This window comes from Camelus dromedarius, chromosome 25 (genome assembly GCF_036321535.1).
Source record: "Camelus dromedarius isolate mCamDro1 chromosome 25, mCamDro1.pat, whole genome shotgun sequence".
NCBI lineage: Eukaryota > Metazoa > Chordata > Mammalia > Artiodactyla > Camelidae > Camelus > Camelus dromedarius.
In genome coordinates this window covers 6,433,662-6,453,515 of record NC_087460.1, presented here as the reverse complement: position 1 = coordinate 6,453,515, position 19,854 = coordinate 6,433,662, and the positions used below count along the sequence as shown (strand labels likewise).

The following is a 19,854-nucleotide window of genomic DNA, read 5'->3' as shown; positions in this document are numbered from 1 at the left end:
GCCCAACTTCCTGTAAATTCTTAATTTCCCTCACCTCCATATATTTCCATATTTCTTATCATATTCTAATATATTCCACTGTTTACCTACTTGTTATCTTTTTTGTATATCATCTGCCTTCCTCCCTACAGTGCAGGCTCTAACAGTCCAGAGTGCTTTGTTTTATGCTGGTGTATCTCGGAACCCGAGACTAGCACCTGGAATAAAGTAGGTGCTCAAAAAATATTTTGAAAAAAATAAGTATTTAAGGACAAGTAGTAAAAATGTTCATGTAGATTGTTTGGCAAAAATTATCAGGGCTCTACTTGAATGACCAAAGTGTGAGAAATAATTCCTAGTTGCTATTTCTTTAGGATCATAATTATCAGCACCTCCTAAATGCATGTTTTCAGGCCCCCGCTGCTGCAGTTTCTAATATTCCATCCTTCTGCCTCATTCTCCTATGTGCTTCACTTTCCTCCCCCAATTTTTTTTACTGCCTTCTCTCCAGTGACAATTTCTACTACATCAATCTGATGCAAATGGCCCAATAATTTTTGGTCTCCTACTTTTTTGCACGGCCTTATGCAAGAGACAGTTCCTTTAGGTTTGTGTTATTTAGAATAACCTGATGAGCAATATACAGCTTGAGACACAATGAATTCACAGCATGTGGGTCTTGCAGGGCGGGTGTAGCCCAGTGGTAGAACACGTGTTTAGCATGCACAGGGTGCAGGAGGTCCTGGGTTCAATCCCCAGCACCTCCACTGAAAAACAAATAAGGGAATAAACATAATCACTCCCCAAACCCCCAAAAATAAATAAAAATATGAACCAAAAAAACCCAACAAACAGCATAGGCGTCCTGACCCATCTCTCTGGCGCCTGGCTGCCCCAACCCCAACACCTCCCACACTATTTTGTGTCTAGTATGTTTGATTTAGCCAAGCTGTCTCCCAAAATACAGAAAAGCATTGGTAGAATAATGTAATTCTACTGTACTGATCCAGGGAAAAAATCCTTGGATAAAGCAATCGTCTTATTTCCTTCTCAGCTGACTAAATTTACGCAAAATTTGTTACCTGGCTTCCTAAAATCACAGGTAGTAAGAATTCTAAAATTCTGGACTTCCACTAAAATCTGGGATTGCTCATAATCATCACGTACCGAATGTGTTATGTATGAAATTTGCAATTAAGTCCACCGACTGTATTGAATTGACAACAGGAGAGCATTTTTAATTTAAAAACAATTTTTCCTTCCAGTTTTATTGAGATAGAATTGACATACAGCACTGTATACTTTTTTTTGGTGGGGGGGTTAGATTGTTTGTCTGTCTGTCTATCTATCTATCTATCTATCTATCTATCTATCTATCTATCTATCTATCTATCATCTATCATCTATCTATCTATTTAAATGGAGGCACTGGGGATTGAACCCAGGACCTCTAGCACACTATCACTGAGTTACTCCTCCCCTTCAAGGAGAGCATTTTTTAAAGCTAATTCTGTCACTGATCAGTTTTGTGACTTCAGAGCACTTAGCTGGGCTTCCATCTCCTTTTTTTTTTTTTTTGTAAAATGAAAAGGTAGAACCAATTCTCTGTCCCGCGAAGGGCTCTTTCGTGCTGACATCCCGTGTGCGTGCCGCTTCACACTAGGCCCGTGGAGAAAGGAAGAGGCCGGCCCTGCGCTCCTTCCTCTTTGTGAAGGCAGAGGCACAGGGGTTACACTGACCCTGAGCGCCTGTGCGTAGGTGATGGGTGAGGTCTGGGTGACGTCCCTCTGACTGATTATTGCTCTGTAAGGTCAGAAGGAAACTTGGGGATTGTAAATTCTTGCTTTTTTTTTTTTTTTTTTTTTTTTTTTTTAACTCTGTAGTTTCACAGGAAGCACTAGCAAACAAACAAAAGAGAGCGGAGAAGGGCATCCCCTTCAGGGACTGTTCTGACGGAGCCCGCCCGGATAGGAAGCGCACGCTGCCTGCCCTGCGCCGCCCGCCCGCCCGGCCGGCTCGGCGTCCGGAGGCCGCGTTCTCAGGAGAGGGGCCGGGCCCCTCCCGGCGGGAACCGGATCCCAGGCTTCCCCGACGGCTCGCCCGGGATGCCCCGCAGTGCCTGGGCTTCGGCGCCGTCTCACAGCCGCCGGGCGGCCCTGCAGGAATCCGGATGCAGGCCAAGGGCAGCAGCGCGCGGGACATGCTGGACGCTGATGCGGACACCACCACGAGCCTGCGTTCCGGAGCCTCTTCCGCAACCCAGCGGCCGGAGCCCAGGCGCACAGGTACCCTGCCTCCCGCCGTGCAGACTAGCCAGGGCCCTGGCGGGGGCGTGAGATGAGCTGCCTCCCTGGGAACGAACAAACGAAGGGAAGAGAAAACGTGTCTGTGATTTCCAAGAACGCGTAACCAGGCACTTTCTACACTTGTGTGCCACATATATGGTCATCTGAGAAAATGAAACCCTGTATGCGCACGGATTTTTTTTTTCCGTTAAGATTTTGTGGCTGGCCGTTGAGGGTGTATTGCCCACAGACGGGAGACTGTCTGTGCAATTAGAGCAGTGTCCCCTCCCCTCCCCGCGTTCCCATGGAAGCCAGATCCAGGGCTGTTTCACTTGCCACCTGCGATTGATCTGGAAACAAGATTTATAAAAGCTACCTTTTTGCTAGTTTTGAACTCCTGGCTTTAGAGGAGGATTTCCAAGCAGACACATGAACTCTAATATTTTGTTATAATAATTCTGCATCCCGAAGTTGTGAAGCCTGGGGAGAGCCATGCCAACATCAAGGGTTTGGTTTTATCATCTGTGAAATGGGAGGGGATTAAAGCAAATGCTCTCTCAGGTCCTTTCAGCTCTGAAATTCCATGATTCGAGGATGTAAATAGTGGCCCCAGAATCAGTTACTTTCCCTCCCATCCCCTTTTGTTTTGTTGACTCTTAGGATATTATTGAGATGATTGAGTTAAATTGTGAAAGGACTTAATTTTAGTTACATTCAGCTTCCATCTGATGCTTTTGTTTACAGTAATTCACCCTTTGACATGGTAATAAAATACATATACTTTTTCAGTCCATAGAAGAGATGATTCACATACATAGAGAAGAATCTTACTTCCTAAGGAACTCGGCGAATCTAAGGCAGAAATGTGACTCGAGTTCTAACGAAAATACCCCAAACTGTAAAAGAGACAGGACGGGGTTCTAATTCCAGGGGTGCCACTTACTGTGTGATACTGGACAAGTTCATTACAAATTCTGGGGCCTCAGCTGCTTTATTTATATGACGCTAATGATGGTAACCATGCATATAGCGCTTGTTACGTGCCTGACCCTGTTTTAAGCATTTGACACATATTAATTTATATTAGCTTGAACTAATGTTAAATAGAAGTAACAAAACCGCTCTTACAAGATGCCAAGGGCTTTCTAGAGCTGTTAAGGTTGACAGCTATAGAAAGTCCTTGATATGTTGCAGACATATCAAAAAAGTTTCTTTGCAATATTCCATTCCTTGAGAATTCCTAAAGTGTTCTGTTTAAAATTTTTCTGTGGGTCTGCATCAGGGAGAGGTTCATTTAGTGCCTCCATCTAGTTATGTCCTTTCTTTTTGACCATGTCCGGATTTTCTTCACTTTTTAAAATCTGGACGCACACTGTTCACTGTTCTCTTCCTCTTCTCCTTTATCAGCTAACTTTTTTCTTCCTTTCCCTTAATAAATATTCCCATTCACTTTTCTCTTCTTTTTTTGAATTATCGGTTTGTTTTGAAATAATTACAGATTCACAGTAAGTTTAAAAAGAAGTACAGAGAGGTCCTGGGTACACTTGACCCAGTTTCCCCCAACGATAAGTTCTTAAAAAATGTTAACAAAAGCAGGAAATTGACAATGGTACAATCCACCAGTCTGACCCAGATTTTGCCAGTTTTGCATGCACTTGTGTGTGTCTAAAGTTCTATGCAATTTTATCACATGCAGATTTGTGTACTAACTCCATAATCAAGATACAGACCTGCTCCGTCACCACCGGCATCCCCCTTGCTTCTCTCTTCCAGTTACATCCATCTCCTTCTCTTTCCACATCCTCCCATTCACCCAGTTCCTCCCATTCACCTCCAATTCATTGAATGACCCTCGACCTGAGATCTACTGATGTGGCAGTTTTTAACTTATTTACTTACTTATTTGTTTGTTTGTTTATTTATTTATTTTTACTAAACTATCTAGTAAGTTATGAGGTGACCCTGGGGATTTCCAGCCTCCTTGATGTGAAACAAAGTGATGATTTTGGAGTGTCAGTTTCTGTAGCCACCGGGTATGTATCATAGGATATGGTCCCTTTTCCTCCAGCAGATCCTATGAAGAGTCAGCTCTTAGGGCTGTGGCTTCAAGTGGCTTGTGTACAACTTCATTTTCACCTTAGACTAGAGCCAGGAACTCTCAGGAGGATCAGCCATCAGCATAATCCGGAACAGGGTGTACAGATAAGTTTTGCTGGGGATGGAGGGTGGAGAGGTGGGGTGGAGAGGCAGGGTGGAGCGGGATAAAACACAAACTGAAACATCTGGCAACCGTTTTGTAAGGATGGAAATGGAAAACTGTAGAAGAGGTTACAAAAGAAGTGTCTTAGAGGCGAACATCTGAAACCACTTATCTGACCCTACAGGTAGGATGTTTTGTTTTCATCTGGTGATAATGGAAATATTTAGAGGAATGTCACCATAAAAGTCAAGTTATTTATTAGAAAAATAGATCTGATATCATTTGACTGCTAAAAATAACAGAGCACAAAGGTATTTTGATTCTTCAGTAGGTGAAATGAGGTCACTGATGTATTTAAACAGGGATAACAGTTTTCTGGTTTTAAAAGGCCATCTAGGTGGCAGTGAAGGGGATGGGTTGAAGGATTGTGAAACTGGATGAGCTTAGGTCCAGATTGTGCACTAGTCTAAACGTGAGGTTGGAAAAACCTGTACTGAAGGGGTGTACAAATGAGGAGGAGGGGCCGGAAGTGGAAGATACCAATTAGGTAGGAATTAAAGTTTGTGAGAATGAGGGAGATCACTGAGGAAGACAGTGTAAAATGAAAAGGCAAAAAAAAAAAAAAAAAAATACCCCCCCAAACCAACCCAACCCCCAGGAGAAGAGTGCCAAGGAGAGAATTTTAGAGGATACAACTCAGGAACAGGCTGAGAAAGAGATTCCAACAGGAGCTACTAAGAATGGCCAGTAGAGAGTGATGGATGTGGACTGGGAGGGAGAGGCATCTAGGAAGCCGAGAGGCAGTAACGTCGAGAGAAATGGACAAGTCAAGGGTAAATAGTGCATTTAAAAAATAATACACAGTTAACACGGCAGAGAGTTCAAGAAAGAAGAAAGCTAGAAACAATGTGTTATCTTAGAAATCAGAAGGAAAATAGATTATTGGTAATTTTTCTTAGCAAGGGGTTTGAAAGGAACTAATAGTTACGCAGCCAAATAAATAATTTAAGTAAACTTCTTTTCCTTTCTTTTTCTTTCTATCTTTGTTTTTGAGGAGCCTGGTTGTAAAGAAAAAAGGCCAAGTGCTAGGAGCTGAGGCGTTGTGGGGTTGTGTGAGTGCTTATAAAAATTCTTTTTTAAGGTGCGGGAGATTCTAACTCAACCTTAGCTGGAAAAGAAAGGGAACTACAGATCTTCACAGTAGTAATATGCCGGAGAGAGAGAGAGAGAGAGGGGTGGGGGGGGAGAATAAATTAGCTGATGGACCACATTTCCTGCTGAAGACTAAATGTAATCCTACCAAGAAATATTAAAACCTGTCTGTATGTAAGGAAAACAAAAAAACCCTTTAATGATAAATTCAAGTTGCACTTTTCCCCTACTCATCTTAATTACAATATTCTTGAATTTTCCTTGGAATTTTAGCTTCATTTCCTCAACTACAGAATAAACTCTTCCTCAAGATGTCATGGCATAAATCACATCTACGTGATTCAACAAATCTTTCATTCAGATCTACCAAGTATGAAGCATTATGGTAGGCACTGGGGAGCCTCTGTTTTTAGGTGCTTGGGGAAGTGGAAGGAATAATCTGATTTAATAATTAGAAGAACGTGTCATGTAGTACTACTGAATGTGCCTGGGAGGCCACAGAAGCAAGTTGGGGTGAATAAATTACTGGCTGTGTTTATTCATGCGTGTATTTTTGAACGAGGTGACATTTGATCCCATCTGCAAGTCTGAGTCCAGGTTTTCCAGGAAGAACAAGATGGGCATGGGGTGACCTCTCCATAGTGAGATCATGTGTGCAAAGGTAAAAGCAGAGAGGTCAGAACTAGTTGGGTGCAGTGTATTAATGGGTAAAAGGAAGGAAGACAAGACGACAGAGGGGAAAGATGAGGGGTGAATTTTGGACTGGAATTTAGATCAGGCTGAGATAATTTGGGGGATCTTCCTCAGAGTCAAATAGGAGGGCAGGGTAGAGTGTTGGGCTCAGGAAAGGGTAGTCCTCGAAGGGAGGGGTGGATGGGGGAGGTTTGGGGCAACTGAGGCTAAAAAGGAGGATGGAATGCTACTATGCATGGCCTCTTATAGCATGCTGAGAAACATTCTTCCCTTAAGGAAGAGATTAAATGTAGGCGGTTCACCTTGCGGATAGCAACGGAAAATGTATGATTAAAGGTGGCTATGACTGAGATAATTCACAATCTGGAAATGAAAAGTTGCAAGCAGGAAAATGCTAGTCTTTCTGCAATTCCATGTGGAACTGCCTTATGAAGGCAAATATGACTGTGGGATTTGTGGGGACGGCTGGGACGTGATTTAAACTGTTCAGCTCCGGAATGAGAGCGCTTAGGGAGCCCTTCCGCCCCATCATTTACTAGCTGCGCAACGCAAAGCAAATTCAGCAGCTCCTGGGCACAGCCGTTTTCTTACCCAAATAAAGGTGAATAGCCTACACTTGGTAGCGTCAGGACTTGGGAGTGGGGCGTACCAAGTGTTCCCTCGGATGCCTGAGCAAGTGTGACAAGTCTCTTCATCCACAAAGTTTCTTATACTCACAAAGGAATTTGTACTTAAAACTTGACCTTAGCACTGTAACATTTTACAGTATAGTTATAGTAAGAGGATACAGGAAAGGGGTGTTTTTTTTTCATATGTATTTCTTATTATTCCTAGGGATGTTTATATCATTCCTTGGCCTCTCCACACCTTTTTCTGAACACGCCCCAGGAGACAGCATAGGGGCTCTCTTCCAAAAAAATTAAACCATAATAAAGCCAAGCCAAACTGAAGCATCTCCCAGGCAGCTTATTTTTCTTATTTTAGGTGGGAGTGGTCCCTAGAGAGAGACCTTGTTATGATCAGGGCACTTGGAATAAAACTCAGGAACATGAAACTCACAGTTAGGAAAAAAAAAAAAATCTAGAGGGAAAAATAGCATTAAGAAAGAAAAAGTAAAATTTTCAACAGTGTTGTCTTCCCATCCTGGAAGTTGCTTTCCTAGGAAATGATTATACCTGCTGTAGAAACTCCCAAGGGCTGTGTTTCTCTGGGTCTTTGGTTAAAACAGGAAGGGACTGTGAGTTCAAACAGGGAGGAGAGACGGAGGGAGGAGAGGGAAAGATCAGAGAGTCGGAGCAGAAAAATTTCCAAATGATCAGGGAAAGATAATTCCTTAGAAGGGAACTTTTTAAACTTTGTTTCCTTGGCTGGAGCTGTGCTATACTTTTTTCTTATTCTGCCCTAGAGTCAACCGTTAAGAAGGCTCATGTATTTATTCTTTGCACGGATGTAATTAGTATTACATAATGTTCTAATCCCTAAATTCCATCCCCTCATTTCGCCGTCAAGATTTCAGTTCACTCTTTTTGATCCTTTGGGCAGAAAAATCAACACCTCCCTTGCCTTCAATATTATATAAGGAAAAGTAGCTTTCAGGAGGCATAAAGAATTTGATTTCCATAGTTCTACTGATTTCTAATTTTGGCCATGGAAATATTAATCATAAAAAGGGACAGGACTTTTTAAAATGTATGCCTTTGAGATGTGTATTAATATAAATAGGTTTGAGCAGGAGTAGACAAGCTTATGAATCAGACTCTCACATAAATCTGTGCATGGAAACCAGACAGGCTAGGAGGTGACTTTAGCTGAGTCTGCCCTCTGCTGACAGAAATACTGCTGAAACGCGAATAGATTAAAAAAAAAAATCAAGCTGTAAAGTTTAACTTTAGATAAGGCTCTGTGCCTTTAAATAATGCTAAAAATTGCATAGTTTAGGTAGTATTACATTTTCATAATTTCATTCTTCCTTCCTTTGCTCATTCAAGTATGAATTCAGCCCTTAAGTGCCGAGCGCTATTTTCAGTCCTGCAGGCACACTGGTGAACAAGATAGACAAGATCATAGTTTTAATGGAATGTACCTTCCAGGGGAAAGAGATAGACAAAAACAAAAAAAGTCATGAAAATATGACTTAGTAATCTTATTTAAAAAAAAATAAACGATGGGGTGATGTGCAGGAGATGGACTCCCAAGGACATCTTCCAAGGACATGCCATGTAGATGGAAAGCTGGGTAACGGGGAGGAGGCTGCCAGTAACCCGTCTGGGGACTGATCAGTGCAGACGCACAGGCAGAGCTGACGCAGAGGTGCTACGACGGGGCCACGCTTGTTTGGCTCGGGGTAAACGGAAAGCCCCTGAGAGCAGAGCGTTTGGCAGAGAATAGTTCAGAAATGCGTGAAAGTGCGAGGTAGGGTCCAATTGAAAAAGAGTCTGGTAGAATTTTATTCTAAGTGCAACAAAACCATGGGCAGTTTTCAAGTCTCGAAGTACCGTAATAACACCTCCACTTAAAAAGAAAGAGCAATCTGGGTCTTTAAGAAAAGTGGTGTGGATTTTATTTTAAAAGTAATGCATGCCATTGACAGTTTTTAATGAAGGAGACAATTATGAAGAGAAAATGAAATTCACATTTTTTTAGGAAACAAACTTATGGTTACCAAAGGGGAAAGGGCAGGGGAGGGATAAATTAGGAGTTTGAGATTAGCGGATGTACACTACTATATACAAAATAGAGAAACAACAAGGATCTACTGTACAGCACTGGGAACTATATTCAGTAACTTGTAATAACCTATAATGAAAAAGAGTGTGGAAAAGAATATGTATGTATGACCGAATCAATATATGTACACCAGAAACTAACACAACATTGTAAATCAACTATTCTTCAATTAAAAAAAAAATTCATTATAAAGCCCAAAAAATTCACATTTTAAAATATATCAATGTCTGCTTCCTGATTTTTACTTATTTTCCCTGTTAGGTCTCAAGTCCCAAAAAGATACTGATCCTACATTCTATTTCTATACTATGTTTACCAGTTATCATTCCCCATGTGGAAATAATGTTTGGCACAAACCTCTGTACCTAAAATATATGATGTAGAGGACTTTGCTAAAGAGGGAATGGATTTATGTGTCTTTAATTTTTCTGCTTTAGAATCTGACTTGAATTCCTGATGAAGCAAAACTCACAGGTCATGAAGAGACCCGAGTTGGTTGGAAGGTTTTGCTGTCCTGTTTTATTTTAATCACCGTTTTAGATACTACTGGCAGCTGACTGAAGGTCTTCCTTCTCAGATATTGCGGGTCAATCAGACTGAGAGCTGACCTTAACTCGGTGATGGGTTGACTCGTGACTCAGCAGTCTTTGCAGTTACCCCAAGGCCAACCTGTGCGGTGTGGGCAAGGGAAAGAAGCTGGCCAGAGCTTTTTTATTTTTATTTTTATTTTTGGTAAGTTACTTAGCGAGTGCAAAATTGAGATTGCTTAGATCCATCGTTGAGAAATTGATGACCATGTTTCTCTTTTGACCTATTTTGGTGCTGTCAGTCAAATGAATGAGCAAACAAAATCCTTACAAAAGAGGGACTTTCGACCGAGAGATCCCAAAGAGAAACAGTCAAACAATCGTTTCTTATTACTGATATGCAATTTGCTTTTTAGAAGAAGCATATGTGGAACTTGGGAGGGGGGCGTTTTGCAAAAGTAACAACAAATTAATTCCATCTCTTCTCTGTTGATGTGAAGACTCGTTCTTTGTTCAGGCATTTTCGTAAGGTCTTTCACAACTTGAATTTTGACAAAAAGAAGGTTATACAAACAGCCGTTTAAAGATAATAGTCATGCCACCTTGATGCTGTGCAAAGGAGGACAGGGTGGATGGGGAGGCTAGAAGTGGGTGGGGCTTGTGACAGCATCTAGCTATGATAAGTGAGGCTTGGCAGGGAGCCTTGTGACAATGTCTCCAGGACAGAGGAAATGTTATCTAGCCCCTGATTACTGTTATCCTGCAAACTTTGCTTCTTCCCAGAACCAACTCACTTGCTACTGACATAGATCCAAGAGGAAGAAACAGTGAAACCCTGTCTTTTCTTTTGCTCCCGGCAGGACACCGGCCCTCTCCTGCTTGGCGCCCAGTGGCCCTGGTCCTGCTGACTCTGTCTCTGGTGCTGCTGACGGGCCTGGCGGCTCTGGGGCTTGTGTGTAAGTCTGAGCTCTGACTTGGGGGAGGAGTCTGGTTCCAAAGTTTGTCTAGGAGGAGAAATGCTTGTTATGGATTTTTTTTTTTTTTACTTTAATTCTGGAGCCTGCGAATAGTTTCAGTGTCCCTTATTGTAATGCAACTCTGTAAACGAGGTGTACTGTGGAAGAGGCATTAAAATACAACAATCACTTACCAGCTAGGCTTTTACATTCTGTTTGAGATAAGAAGGTTTTTGTCTGTTTGTGTACATGTCAATATTTAAATTCAGCAATTTTTAATGAATGCAAACATGGGCCCTCTTCCATTCCACAAACTAAAAATAGACTTACCATATGATCCAGCAGTCCCATTCCCAGGCATATATCCGGAGGGAACTCTAATTCGAAAAGATACATGCACCCCAATGTTCATGATTCATGAAGGGTTTTTCTGCTTAGAGTTAGAAACCTGGAGTTTAAAGCTAAGTGTTGAAATTTGCTAGCCAAGTGATATTAAGAAAGTTACCTGTTCTCACTAAGCCCAATTGCAAAGCTATAAAAATACAGAAGCGATAATATGACGATTCCAGTGACTAAATGGGGTAACAATACATGGTACGTTGTCGATACTCAACAGAATGATCAATAGATAAATGGATCTATGATTTCAGGTTGAGTAAAGGTTTGACAATGTACACAAAAGGGCCTATTGAGCAGTAAATAGGGTTAAGAAATTTATCCTTGAAGTTAGGAACTGTTATTGTGACTCCACATTTTCAGATAAGGAAACAGAGAAATTAATTTGCTGAAGGCAGTGCAATTTATTTTGTACTAGCGTCCAAGCGCGAATGTGGGCAATACGAGAGCTCAAAGCCTAGGCTCTTAAACGATGTACGGTTTTGTCTTCCCCAGATGTAGAAAGTAGAAATAAATATAGAAATGAAGAAATAAGCTGTCCAGTCTGACTTGGTAACTTGGGTTAGTTTTTCAGTTCTACCAGCTCTCCAACGCTCAGCAAGACAGCATTTCTCAAAAGGAGGAAAGATTGGGGAATCTCTCCCGACAGCTGCAGTCTCTCCAAACCCAGAACAGGAAGCTCGCAGAAACTCTGCATCACGTGGCTGAAAAACTCTGCCGCGAGCTCTACAACAAAACTGGAGGTGAGTCCTGATCACTGCGCCCACCCTCTGCCCTCAGGATCTCTGTCCAGAGAGGGCTGTCTCCCCTCAGTGCACCTGGGAACCCTGTACTATTTAACTAGCCGTCTGGCAAACTTCATAAAGAGTTTGGACCTCCTGAGATCCCCCCAGTTATTGGGATCATGTAGTTCAGCTATGTCTGTGTTACTACACATGAGAGGATTCATCAAATCCAGACATTTTAAATCATAAATACAATTAACTTTGAATAACCCAAATAACACTACTAGTAAATAAAATACAGGGTTATTTCTTAATTTACTTTGGCACATAAACACCAAAGAGTAGTAAACATTTCATAACGCGTTTACAAATCTTTCCTCTTCAAGATGTTAATGAACTCATAATTACAGTTCTTGAATTTTAAGAATCATATAGGGATCGGGTTAAAAAGGCAAATTCCAGTTATTTTAACGTAGTATGACTTGTCTGGGTACCAAAAATCTGCATTTTAATAAGGACCACGTAGGACAACAAAGCCAAGGGCAGATGAAGCGTGCTGTGGTTACTGCAACTGGATAGGCTTAGGAGCACCCCCTCAGCCCTGTGCCTTCTTTTCCTTCTGTCCTTTTGGGGTTTCCTAATACCCAAGTCTAGTCAAGTCAGCCTTCTTTTCTGTTCTCCTTATCATGCACGCATAGGAAGCAACATACGTTTCCAAGTCCCCAGTTTTTAGTTTTCTTTCAGGGACTTTGCAGTAGAATGAGGTCTCCCAGTCTCCCACATACACGCTGGTTCCCACACTAACCAGACAGCCTGACTGCATGGTCACCCAGTAGGTAACGCCAGTGTGCACGCTTCCACTTCTTCGAGGGCATCCTTCCCAGGGGACCCATGAGCTCACTGGTCACACTTTCTTTCTTTTCTTTACTCTTTTTTAACTTCATTGAGGATTAACTGACAAATATAATTATATCTATTTAAAGTATACTATGTGATTATTTAATATGTACCATCAAGTTCAAGATAATTAACACATCTACCACCTCATGTAGTTTTGGGATTTTTTTTTTTTTTGGTTGTTTGTTTCTTTTTTTTTTTTTTTTTTTTTTTGCTTTCTATGTATCTAACAACCCAGTGCACATTCTTGCATTTTTTTCTCTATTGGGAACCATATCATCAAAAGATGATCAGGTTTCTCTGAAACCATTTTACATCTAGTTGTATAAAGACAAATATAAAGAAAATTACAGAAATAAACTATATTTGGTTTAAATATAAAATCTACATGCAGATGCATTAATGATGTTCTTGGTTTGATGTTTCTTCCCACTTTTATTTTGCTGCTGTCCATTTCTTACTTTCCTCTTTCCCAGTATCCATTCATCCACGCATCCATCCACGCATCCATCCACCCATTCATCCACCCATCCATCCATCTATCCACTCAGCTAGTATTCATTAAGGGCCTTCTGATGCATACTATACAAAACACACACCGACTTCTGTCCTCATGGACCTCTCATTCTATTGGGGTGATGGTAATAAATAGATTTAAAAACATGAAATATAATCATCAGCTTCTGTGAGTTTGCTCAAAACTTTTCCAGTTTGAATACTGAAGATCTTGCATTCTGGGAAACCCTAGGTTCCAGGCACACAAGATTGATTGGTCAATATATATACATAATGTATGAGAGAGTAATCAATCCTGTGGGGAATAAAGTAGACAAAGGAAGGGAGATTACGGATTCAGGGATGGTGCGTTGCTAATTTAAAGAGGGATACCACGAGCCCTTAATAAAGATGATGATGTAAGAGCAAAGACTTGAAGAGTTGAGAGATGCAGACATAGGGAGAAAGAATAAACCAGGGCTGGGAAGTAGGAAGTTCAAGAGCCCTAAACTGTGAATGCACCTCCATATTCAAGGAATTGTGAAGAATCTGTGTGCCGTAGACTGAGAGGGTAGAAGACGAATAGGGGGTGTGGTAGAGGTTATTTGTGGCATTAGGGGACATCGTAAGGGATCTGGCTTCCATCTGGAGCAAAATGAAGATTCATTATGGGATCTTGAGCAGAGGAAATACGCATCTGACATGAGTTTTTAGAGGCTCGTTCTGCAAATATGTTGAAAGTAGACCCGGAGAGGGAAGGATAGAAACAGAGAAATCACAGAGGAGATGGTGCCCCAGCTGGGATAATATCAGTGGATGTAAATGCATGATGGACTAGAATGGGGTGTGAGAGAAATAAAGCAGTCAAAGAAAACGCCAGAATTCTAGGGCAAAGCAACTAGAAGCAGAGATGAGATCAAGTGAAATGGGGAAGAATTCTGTGGTTACGAGGGGAAAGGTTGGCAGTCAGGAATCCTGTTTCAAACATGTTGAATTTGAAATATAACTTAGACATCAGGGTGAAGCACTGAATAGGCAGTTGGATATATAAGAAATAAGGTCTCGGCCAGAGATATAACCTGACTTTCCAAGCACATCTCCCAAATTATTTATTTATTTAAAGCCTCGTTTTACTTTATGAAATACTTCAAACAGTCAGAAAAATACAAACAACAATGTAATTTCCATTTGCGTATTGACCACTCAGATTTTAACATGTTAACATTTTGACACTGGATTGCTTTTAAAAGCAAGACCTTTTTGTGGAATGATTGAGTCTCTACCCCACCCTACATGCACAAGGGACTTGGTTACAGGTACCCAATTCTTCAAGCCCCAAGGCCATGTGCCCACATGGATGTTACACCATGGATCTCAGGACCTTGTTCTTATATTTTCAACCACTAGCCGCAGAGTCCGTTTCCCCCTTGACTTGTGCATTTATTTCTCTGACTTTGATGCCCCCTCTTAATTTCTGACACATGGGGATTTACTGTTCCAGTTCAGGCTTGGGTTAGTATTCATGTGATCTTTTTTCTAAAAATTCATTTCCTTATATTTTAACTGAGAAAAGATCCATATCCTATTGGTATACATTTCAGTAAAAAAAAAAAAACTTTTTATTATTATATAAGAATTATATATTATTATATAAGAAGAAAATGATAGAAACTGTAATGGTTTCTCAAATACAGTGCATATATATTGAGTTTCTGAACAGATGGAAAGTTCTTTACGAATTGAATATCCTCTCTGAATGCTGAATTACACAGGGCAAGGAACACTGATGTTTCAGTCATTCATGACCAGATTCCATCGTCCATAAAAGCGGCAGTGTCTGTTCTAATTCCCAATGTATGTGCAGTACCAAAGACAATTCCTGGCGTGTAGCGGATGTTCGATGAACGTTTGTAATTTTCATTGCCTGAACAATTAAATGTCTAAGAGAAAGGGGGTCAATTATTTCTTGGGTCATCAGGTATTATTGAATTTCAAGAGAAGAAAGGGTAGAAAATAACTTACCAAATTTGGTTCCTTTTCAAGAACACAGATGCAGCCCTTGCCCAGAAATGTGGAAGTGGCATGGGGACAAATGCTACCAGTTCTATAAAGAAGGCAGGAGCTGGCAGGGCTGTGAATATTTCTGCATTGCTGAGAACTCGACCATGCTGAAGATAAACACACAAGAAGTGCTGGTAAGGTCCTGAGGCTTGGTCAGTGTTTGAAGTGTTCTCAAAAAAAGGGACTTTAAGAGAGTGTGCAGGAAGATCCTAACGAGTCAGTGTCTACAGATTTTCCCATTTGTTGCAATCGAGGGCTAAACCGTATTCCTATTGCTCTGACTGATCCCCTGAGGTCATCCTTTGTGGAATGATCTCCACAAAATCCACCCCTTAGGAACATGAGAGAAAGCCCTCAAACTCCCCATCAGTCAGGAGTCAAGTGAAGAATACCTTAATTTCTTACCTCCTTTGGTTTGGGTAGAAAGGGAACAATATTGATGCAACATCAGAAAGATGAAAGTAGAACTTCTCGCTCTTCCATGTGAAACCGACAAAACTTTTGATGGAAAGATATTTAAGTAAATCATTGCCATCGTCTTCAGGTGAATATCCTGCCTTCCAGAGGTTTACAGTCTAACACAGGCTGGTCAAAGCAAATAGGAAAATAAAATGGGCACATACTGAGCTAAGTACATACAACTCAAGTGCAGTATTAAAATGGTACGAGTGTTCCCCTTTCTCTTACATTTGTCATTGCCTTTGGATTCAGTTCCTCAAGCAGTGTGACTATTATTTATTTAACACTGTGTTAGCAAAGGTCTGGGCACTGAGTAGTTTATCAACAAAGAGTTATTTAATTGAAATAAATACTCAACTAACAATGTACCATTCAATTGGGGGGGCACCATTCACTTGGAAACAATATTTTCAACTTCAGTGCTTTTGTTATGCCTGCTCTGTGACTATTGCTTAGTGATAATTTCATTTATATTTCCAGTAATCTTTTATGGAATCCGTATGTGCCATTAATTATTTGAGAGACTGAGGATGTGAAAATGAATAAAACAAAGTGGATGTCCTCAAGGAACTCATAGTATAGTGGAAAAGAAAGACATAAAAATGGATAATCAAAATAGATTTAGATAACTTCTGAGTTAAAGAGTGAGGCTAGATAGAAGGAAATAAATTACTTTAAACATCTTCAATATGGCCAGTAGAGAAGGAATTACATATATGTAAATAAACAAACATGTGTATACATATATATGAAACACTTTTCTTTCTTTCCTTCTTTGCCTGAGACATAAATCATCCTTATAAATTCTTCTCTTACCTCTTTCTGCATCAAAGTGTATTCATTATTCTTTCCTCCTTCCTGGTCAGTTCCTTTCACATGTATTTGTAAAGATTATGACAACCTGGAGATTGTCACAGTAAGTGAAGTAAGCCAGAAGGAGAAAGAAAAATACTATATGATATATGGAATCTAAAAAAACAAATGACACAAATGAACTTATTTATAAAACAGAAACAGACTCACAGAGCTAGAAAACAAACTTGTGGTTACTAGGGAGGAAAGGGGGGAGGTTGGAGGGATAAATTGGGAGTTGGGGATTTGCAGTTACTAACTACTATATATAAAATAGATTAACAACAAGGTCCTACTATAGAGCACAGGGAGTGATATGCAACCCCTTGTAATAGCCTAGAATGAAAAAGAATATGAAAAAGAATACGTATGTATATGTATAACTGAATCACTGTGCTGTACACCAGAAATCAACATTGTGACATTGTAAACCGACTATATTTCAATTCAAAAAAATTAGAGAATTAAATAAATAAATAAACAAACAAAGATTTCTTCCCCATTCTGGCATTTCTCCTTAGGTCTCCTTCCGTTTCCCAGAATCACTGCACATATTCTTTATGGCAGTCTTGTTTAATCCTGTGTTTAATCCTGTGACTTGAAAATAGTGGGTTATTTATAAATCCTGGTTGATAAGATTGTCAGCTTCAGAACTTCAGGGTATAGTCCATGTTTATTAAGATGCAATAATTCTTCAGCTGGGACAAATTAACTGACCTCAGCATGGACACCTTTTCTCTTAAATGTACTCCGGTGTTGTTCTTGTACTAAAAGCGCTGGCCAGCCTGACACATCTCTGTCCGCATGTAGTATGGCATCTCTAAAGCTGAAGTTTTCTTGTGTGCCTTTCACAGGACTTTGCCATGCCCCAGAGCTACTCTGAGTTTTTCTACTCTTATTGGACAGGGCTATCCCGCAACGGCAGCGGCAAGGCCTGGCTGTGGATGGACGGGGCCCCTTACTCCTCTGAACTGTAAGCCTTCAGCACGTTTCCTGGGAGAGGCACTGAATAGCGAGGTTTTGCTTGGGTGACCAGAGTCCAGCAGTTTGGTTCAACAAGCGTTATTGGAACATCTGCTTTGAGCTGGGATACTGTGTTTGTTGGAGGACGTCCAAAGATGTATAAAACATAGTGCTTAGTCCCAGAATGGCTTGTGAACCAGTGAGAGGGACAGACTGGGATTCACTGAGAGAGAGAAAGAGAGAAAGACTGAGGTCTCTTATGGATGAATAAACTGACGTCCAAGTTGCGATGCTGACGCAACCCCACAACTTGTCCACACCCAGAGATAGTGTAAGACCTCAGATTTCTTGGCTTTCTGTGCAGTGAACTGGGGAGCACATCTTTAAAAATACAGTCTCTGAGAATCGATTTACTGACAATGTAAACAAGAATATTATTAAAAATTAGTTTTACTCCTGTGAGTGTGTGTGGTAGCCTTTGAAATCGCAGATGTGTATCTGCATCAGCATATATGACAGTTTAAAGCTGTGTTTGAACACACACCTTTCTATATACCCATAGAGAGGATGTATTTTACCAGGGAATGGTACGTATTCAATGTAATTACTTTTATTTTACAGTTAAATAAACTGAGTCACAGAGGAGATAGATAATTTTCTAGATGGCAGTAAAGTCCATCGAATTTACAACAGTAAAGTACATCGAATTAAATTCTAATTTTAGTTAGAAATCATTTCTGTTGTTTTGGGTGATCTGAGGTGACTAAGATTGCACCTGGAAATTGAGGGACTGAGAGAAAAGAGACTGTTGACCCCGTCTTTCCAGTAAACTCATTCTGGGTATCTATTCTGTAATTTTATCAAGCTAAGGTCCCTCCCTGTGTACTTTTTGGGTACTTAGCATTTCATTTTAGAAATAAACTGTGAAACAATTAACTCCCCCCCCCTTTTTTTTTAAGGTTTGAGATTACAATAGATTTCAGCAGCCTAAGAAGCAGGGACTGCGTGACCATCCTCAACGGAAAGGCTTTCTCAAAGGACTGCCGTGAGCTGAGGCGGTGCGCCTGTGAGAGAAGGGCGGCCAGGGTGGAGCTGCAGGGGCTCCAGCCGCCTCTCTGAGGTTGGGGCCACGTGTTGCTGGGGTCACGTGGAGGTGAATGGTTCTCCAGCGACAACTGCGACTTCTGACCCTCTGCAGAGAAACTGAAGACTCTGTTTTGCAGAACAAGGCAGTCTCGCTGCGTGCTCCTGGCATAGCTGGGGTTTCAGTTCCCATTTTCTCCCATTGAATCCCTGTTTATACCTTTCAGGTACTGAAGAACTGATAATAATAAATGTAAATAATGTAAAATGTGATTCTAGAATGGACTTGTGATGGAGGGAAAAGTCGGCATAAAGGTGCCCTTCAAAAGATGATACCAGCCAGTGTTGTGGTTGTGTGCGCCTCATTGAGAGCTTGTAGGGAGTCTCAAGACTGCTGAGTATTTCATTATTCCAGGAACACAGGAAGTCTTTGAGATGCGTGCTGTCTTCAAGAGGGCGGTTTTAACATTTTAAATGTTACATCTTTCCAGGCACGCTTATGTCACCAACTCGTGGCTAAAGATGAGTGGTCCAGACTGCAGTGAGTTATCCAATCAGGTCACGGCAAGTGAAGGGTAACCGACATCTGCACCCAGGATGCACAGCTGGCTTCTTGCGCAGGGCTCCTTCCTCAGGGTGGCCACACACACAAGTATAACGGGAATGATCGCAAGTGACACCATCACAGACACTGACTTCGCTGGCTTATGGATAAATCAATTTTAGGAAAATCTGTTCTAGTTATTTTAATTATTTTCAACAGTGCAAAGTGGGATGCTTCAGTTTCATTTTCAGTAAAAATCTATCTCTTAGTGAAATGATATTAAATTAGCAAATAAATGATAAAAAGAACACTTTTGTATTTATTCTCATAGGACTGTGTCACTTATCAATTGGTATTTGTAGATTTCTTCCTTAAGAATTTTCTCCTCGATTAGTTAGGACATTTCTTTATGTTGAACACATTTTGTGTTGATTTATTGTGCTGTGCAAAAAGAACGGTGTCTGTGGCCATAAGATGGGAGCTTTAAATCCCTTATTCTGATTCATTATCGGGCAAATCCCTTTACTTCATGAGGTTTATTTCATTAAGGAGGAAGTGGAAATATTTACAATTTCCTCATGGTGTTACTGTTGGCTGAAATGAGGTACATGTGGAATTAGTTTCATAATCTATATTGCAATATAAAATGTATGGAATATTAAAAATAAGTAAAAAAGCAGAGAAGGGATTTAGTTTTTAAAAGTAGGGGAGTAGCGGGTGGGGGCTTAGCTCAGTGGTAGAGCATATGCTTAGCATGCCCGAGGTCCTGGGTTCAATCCCCAGTACTTCCATTAAAAAAATAGGGGAGGGAGACAGGGTACAACTCAGTAGTAGAGCACATGCTTAGCATGCAGGAGGTC

At 40.8% G+C, this 19,854-nt stretch overlaps 1 protein-coding gene across 2 annotated transcripts; it reads left to right on the top strand.

The window, feature by feature from the left end:
* Nucleotides 1-1,858: 1,858 nt before the first annotated feature.
* Nucleotides 1,859-19,302, top strand: CLEC1A (C-type lectin domain family 1 member A). 2 transcript variants are annotated; one of them, XR_004134083.2, is made up of 7 exons: nt 1,859-2,264; nt 10,424-10,519; nt 11,482-11,658; nt 15,076-15,227; nt 17,259-17,377; nt 18,327-18,677; nt 18,942-19,302. XR_004134083.2 is itself a non-coding variant. In XM_031444113.2 (6 exons), exons 1-6 carry the CDS (start codon nt 2,150-2,152, stop codon nt 18,484-18,486), a joined length of 819 nt encoding a protein of 272 aa, XP_031299973.2. In that variant the 5' UTR covers nt 1,859-2,149; the 3' UTR covers nt 18,487-19,302. The 2 variants fall into 2 exon arrangements, 1 of the variants encoding a protein (XP_031299973.2); XM_031444113.2 differs by having other exon boundaries at nt 18,327-19,302.
* Nucleotides 19,303-19,854: the final 552 nt, after the last annotated feature.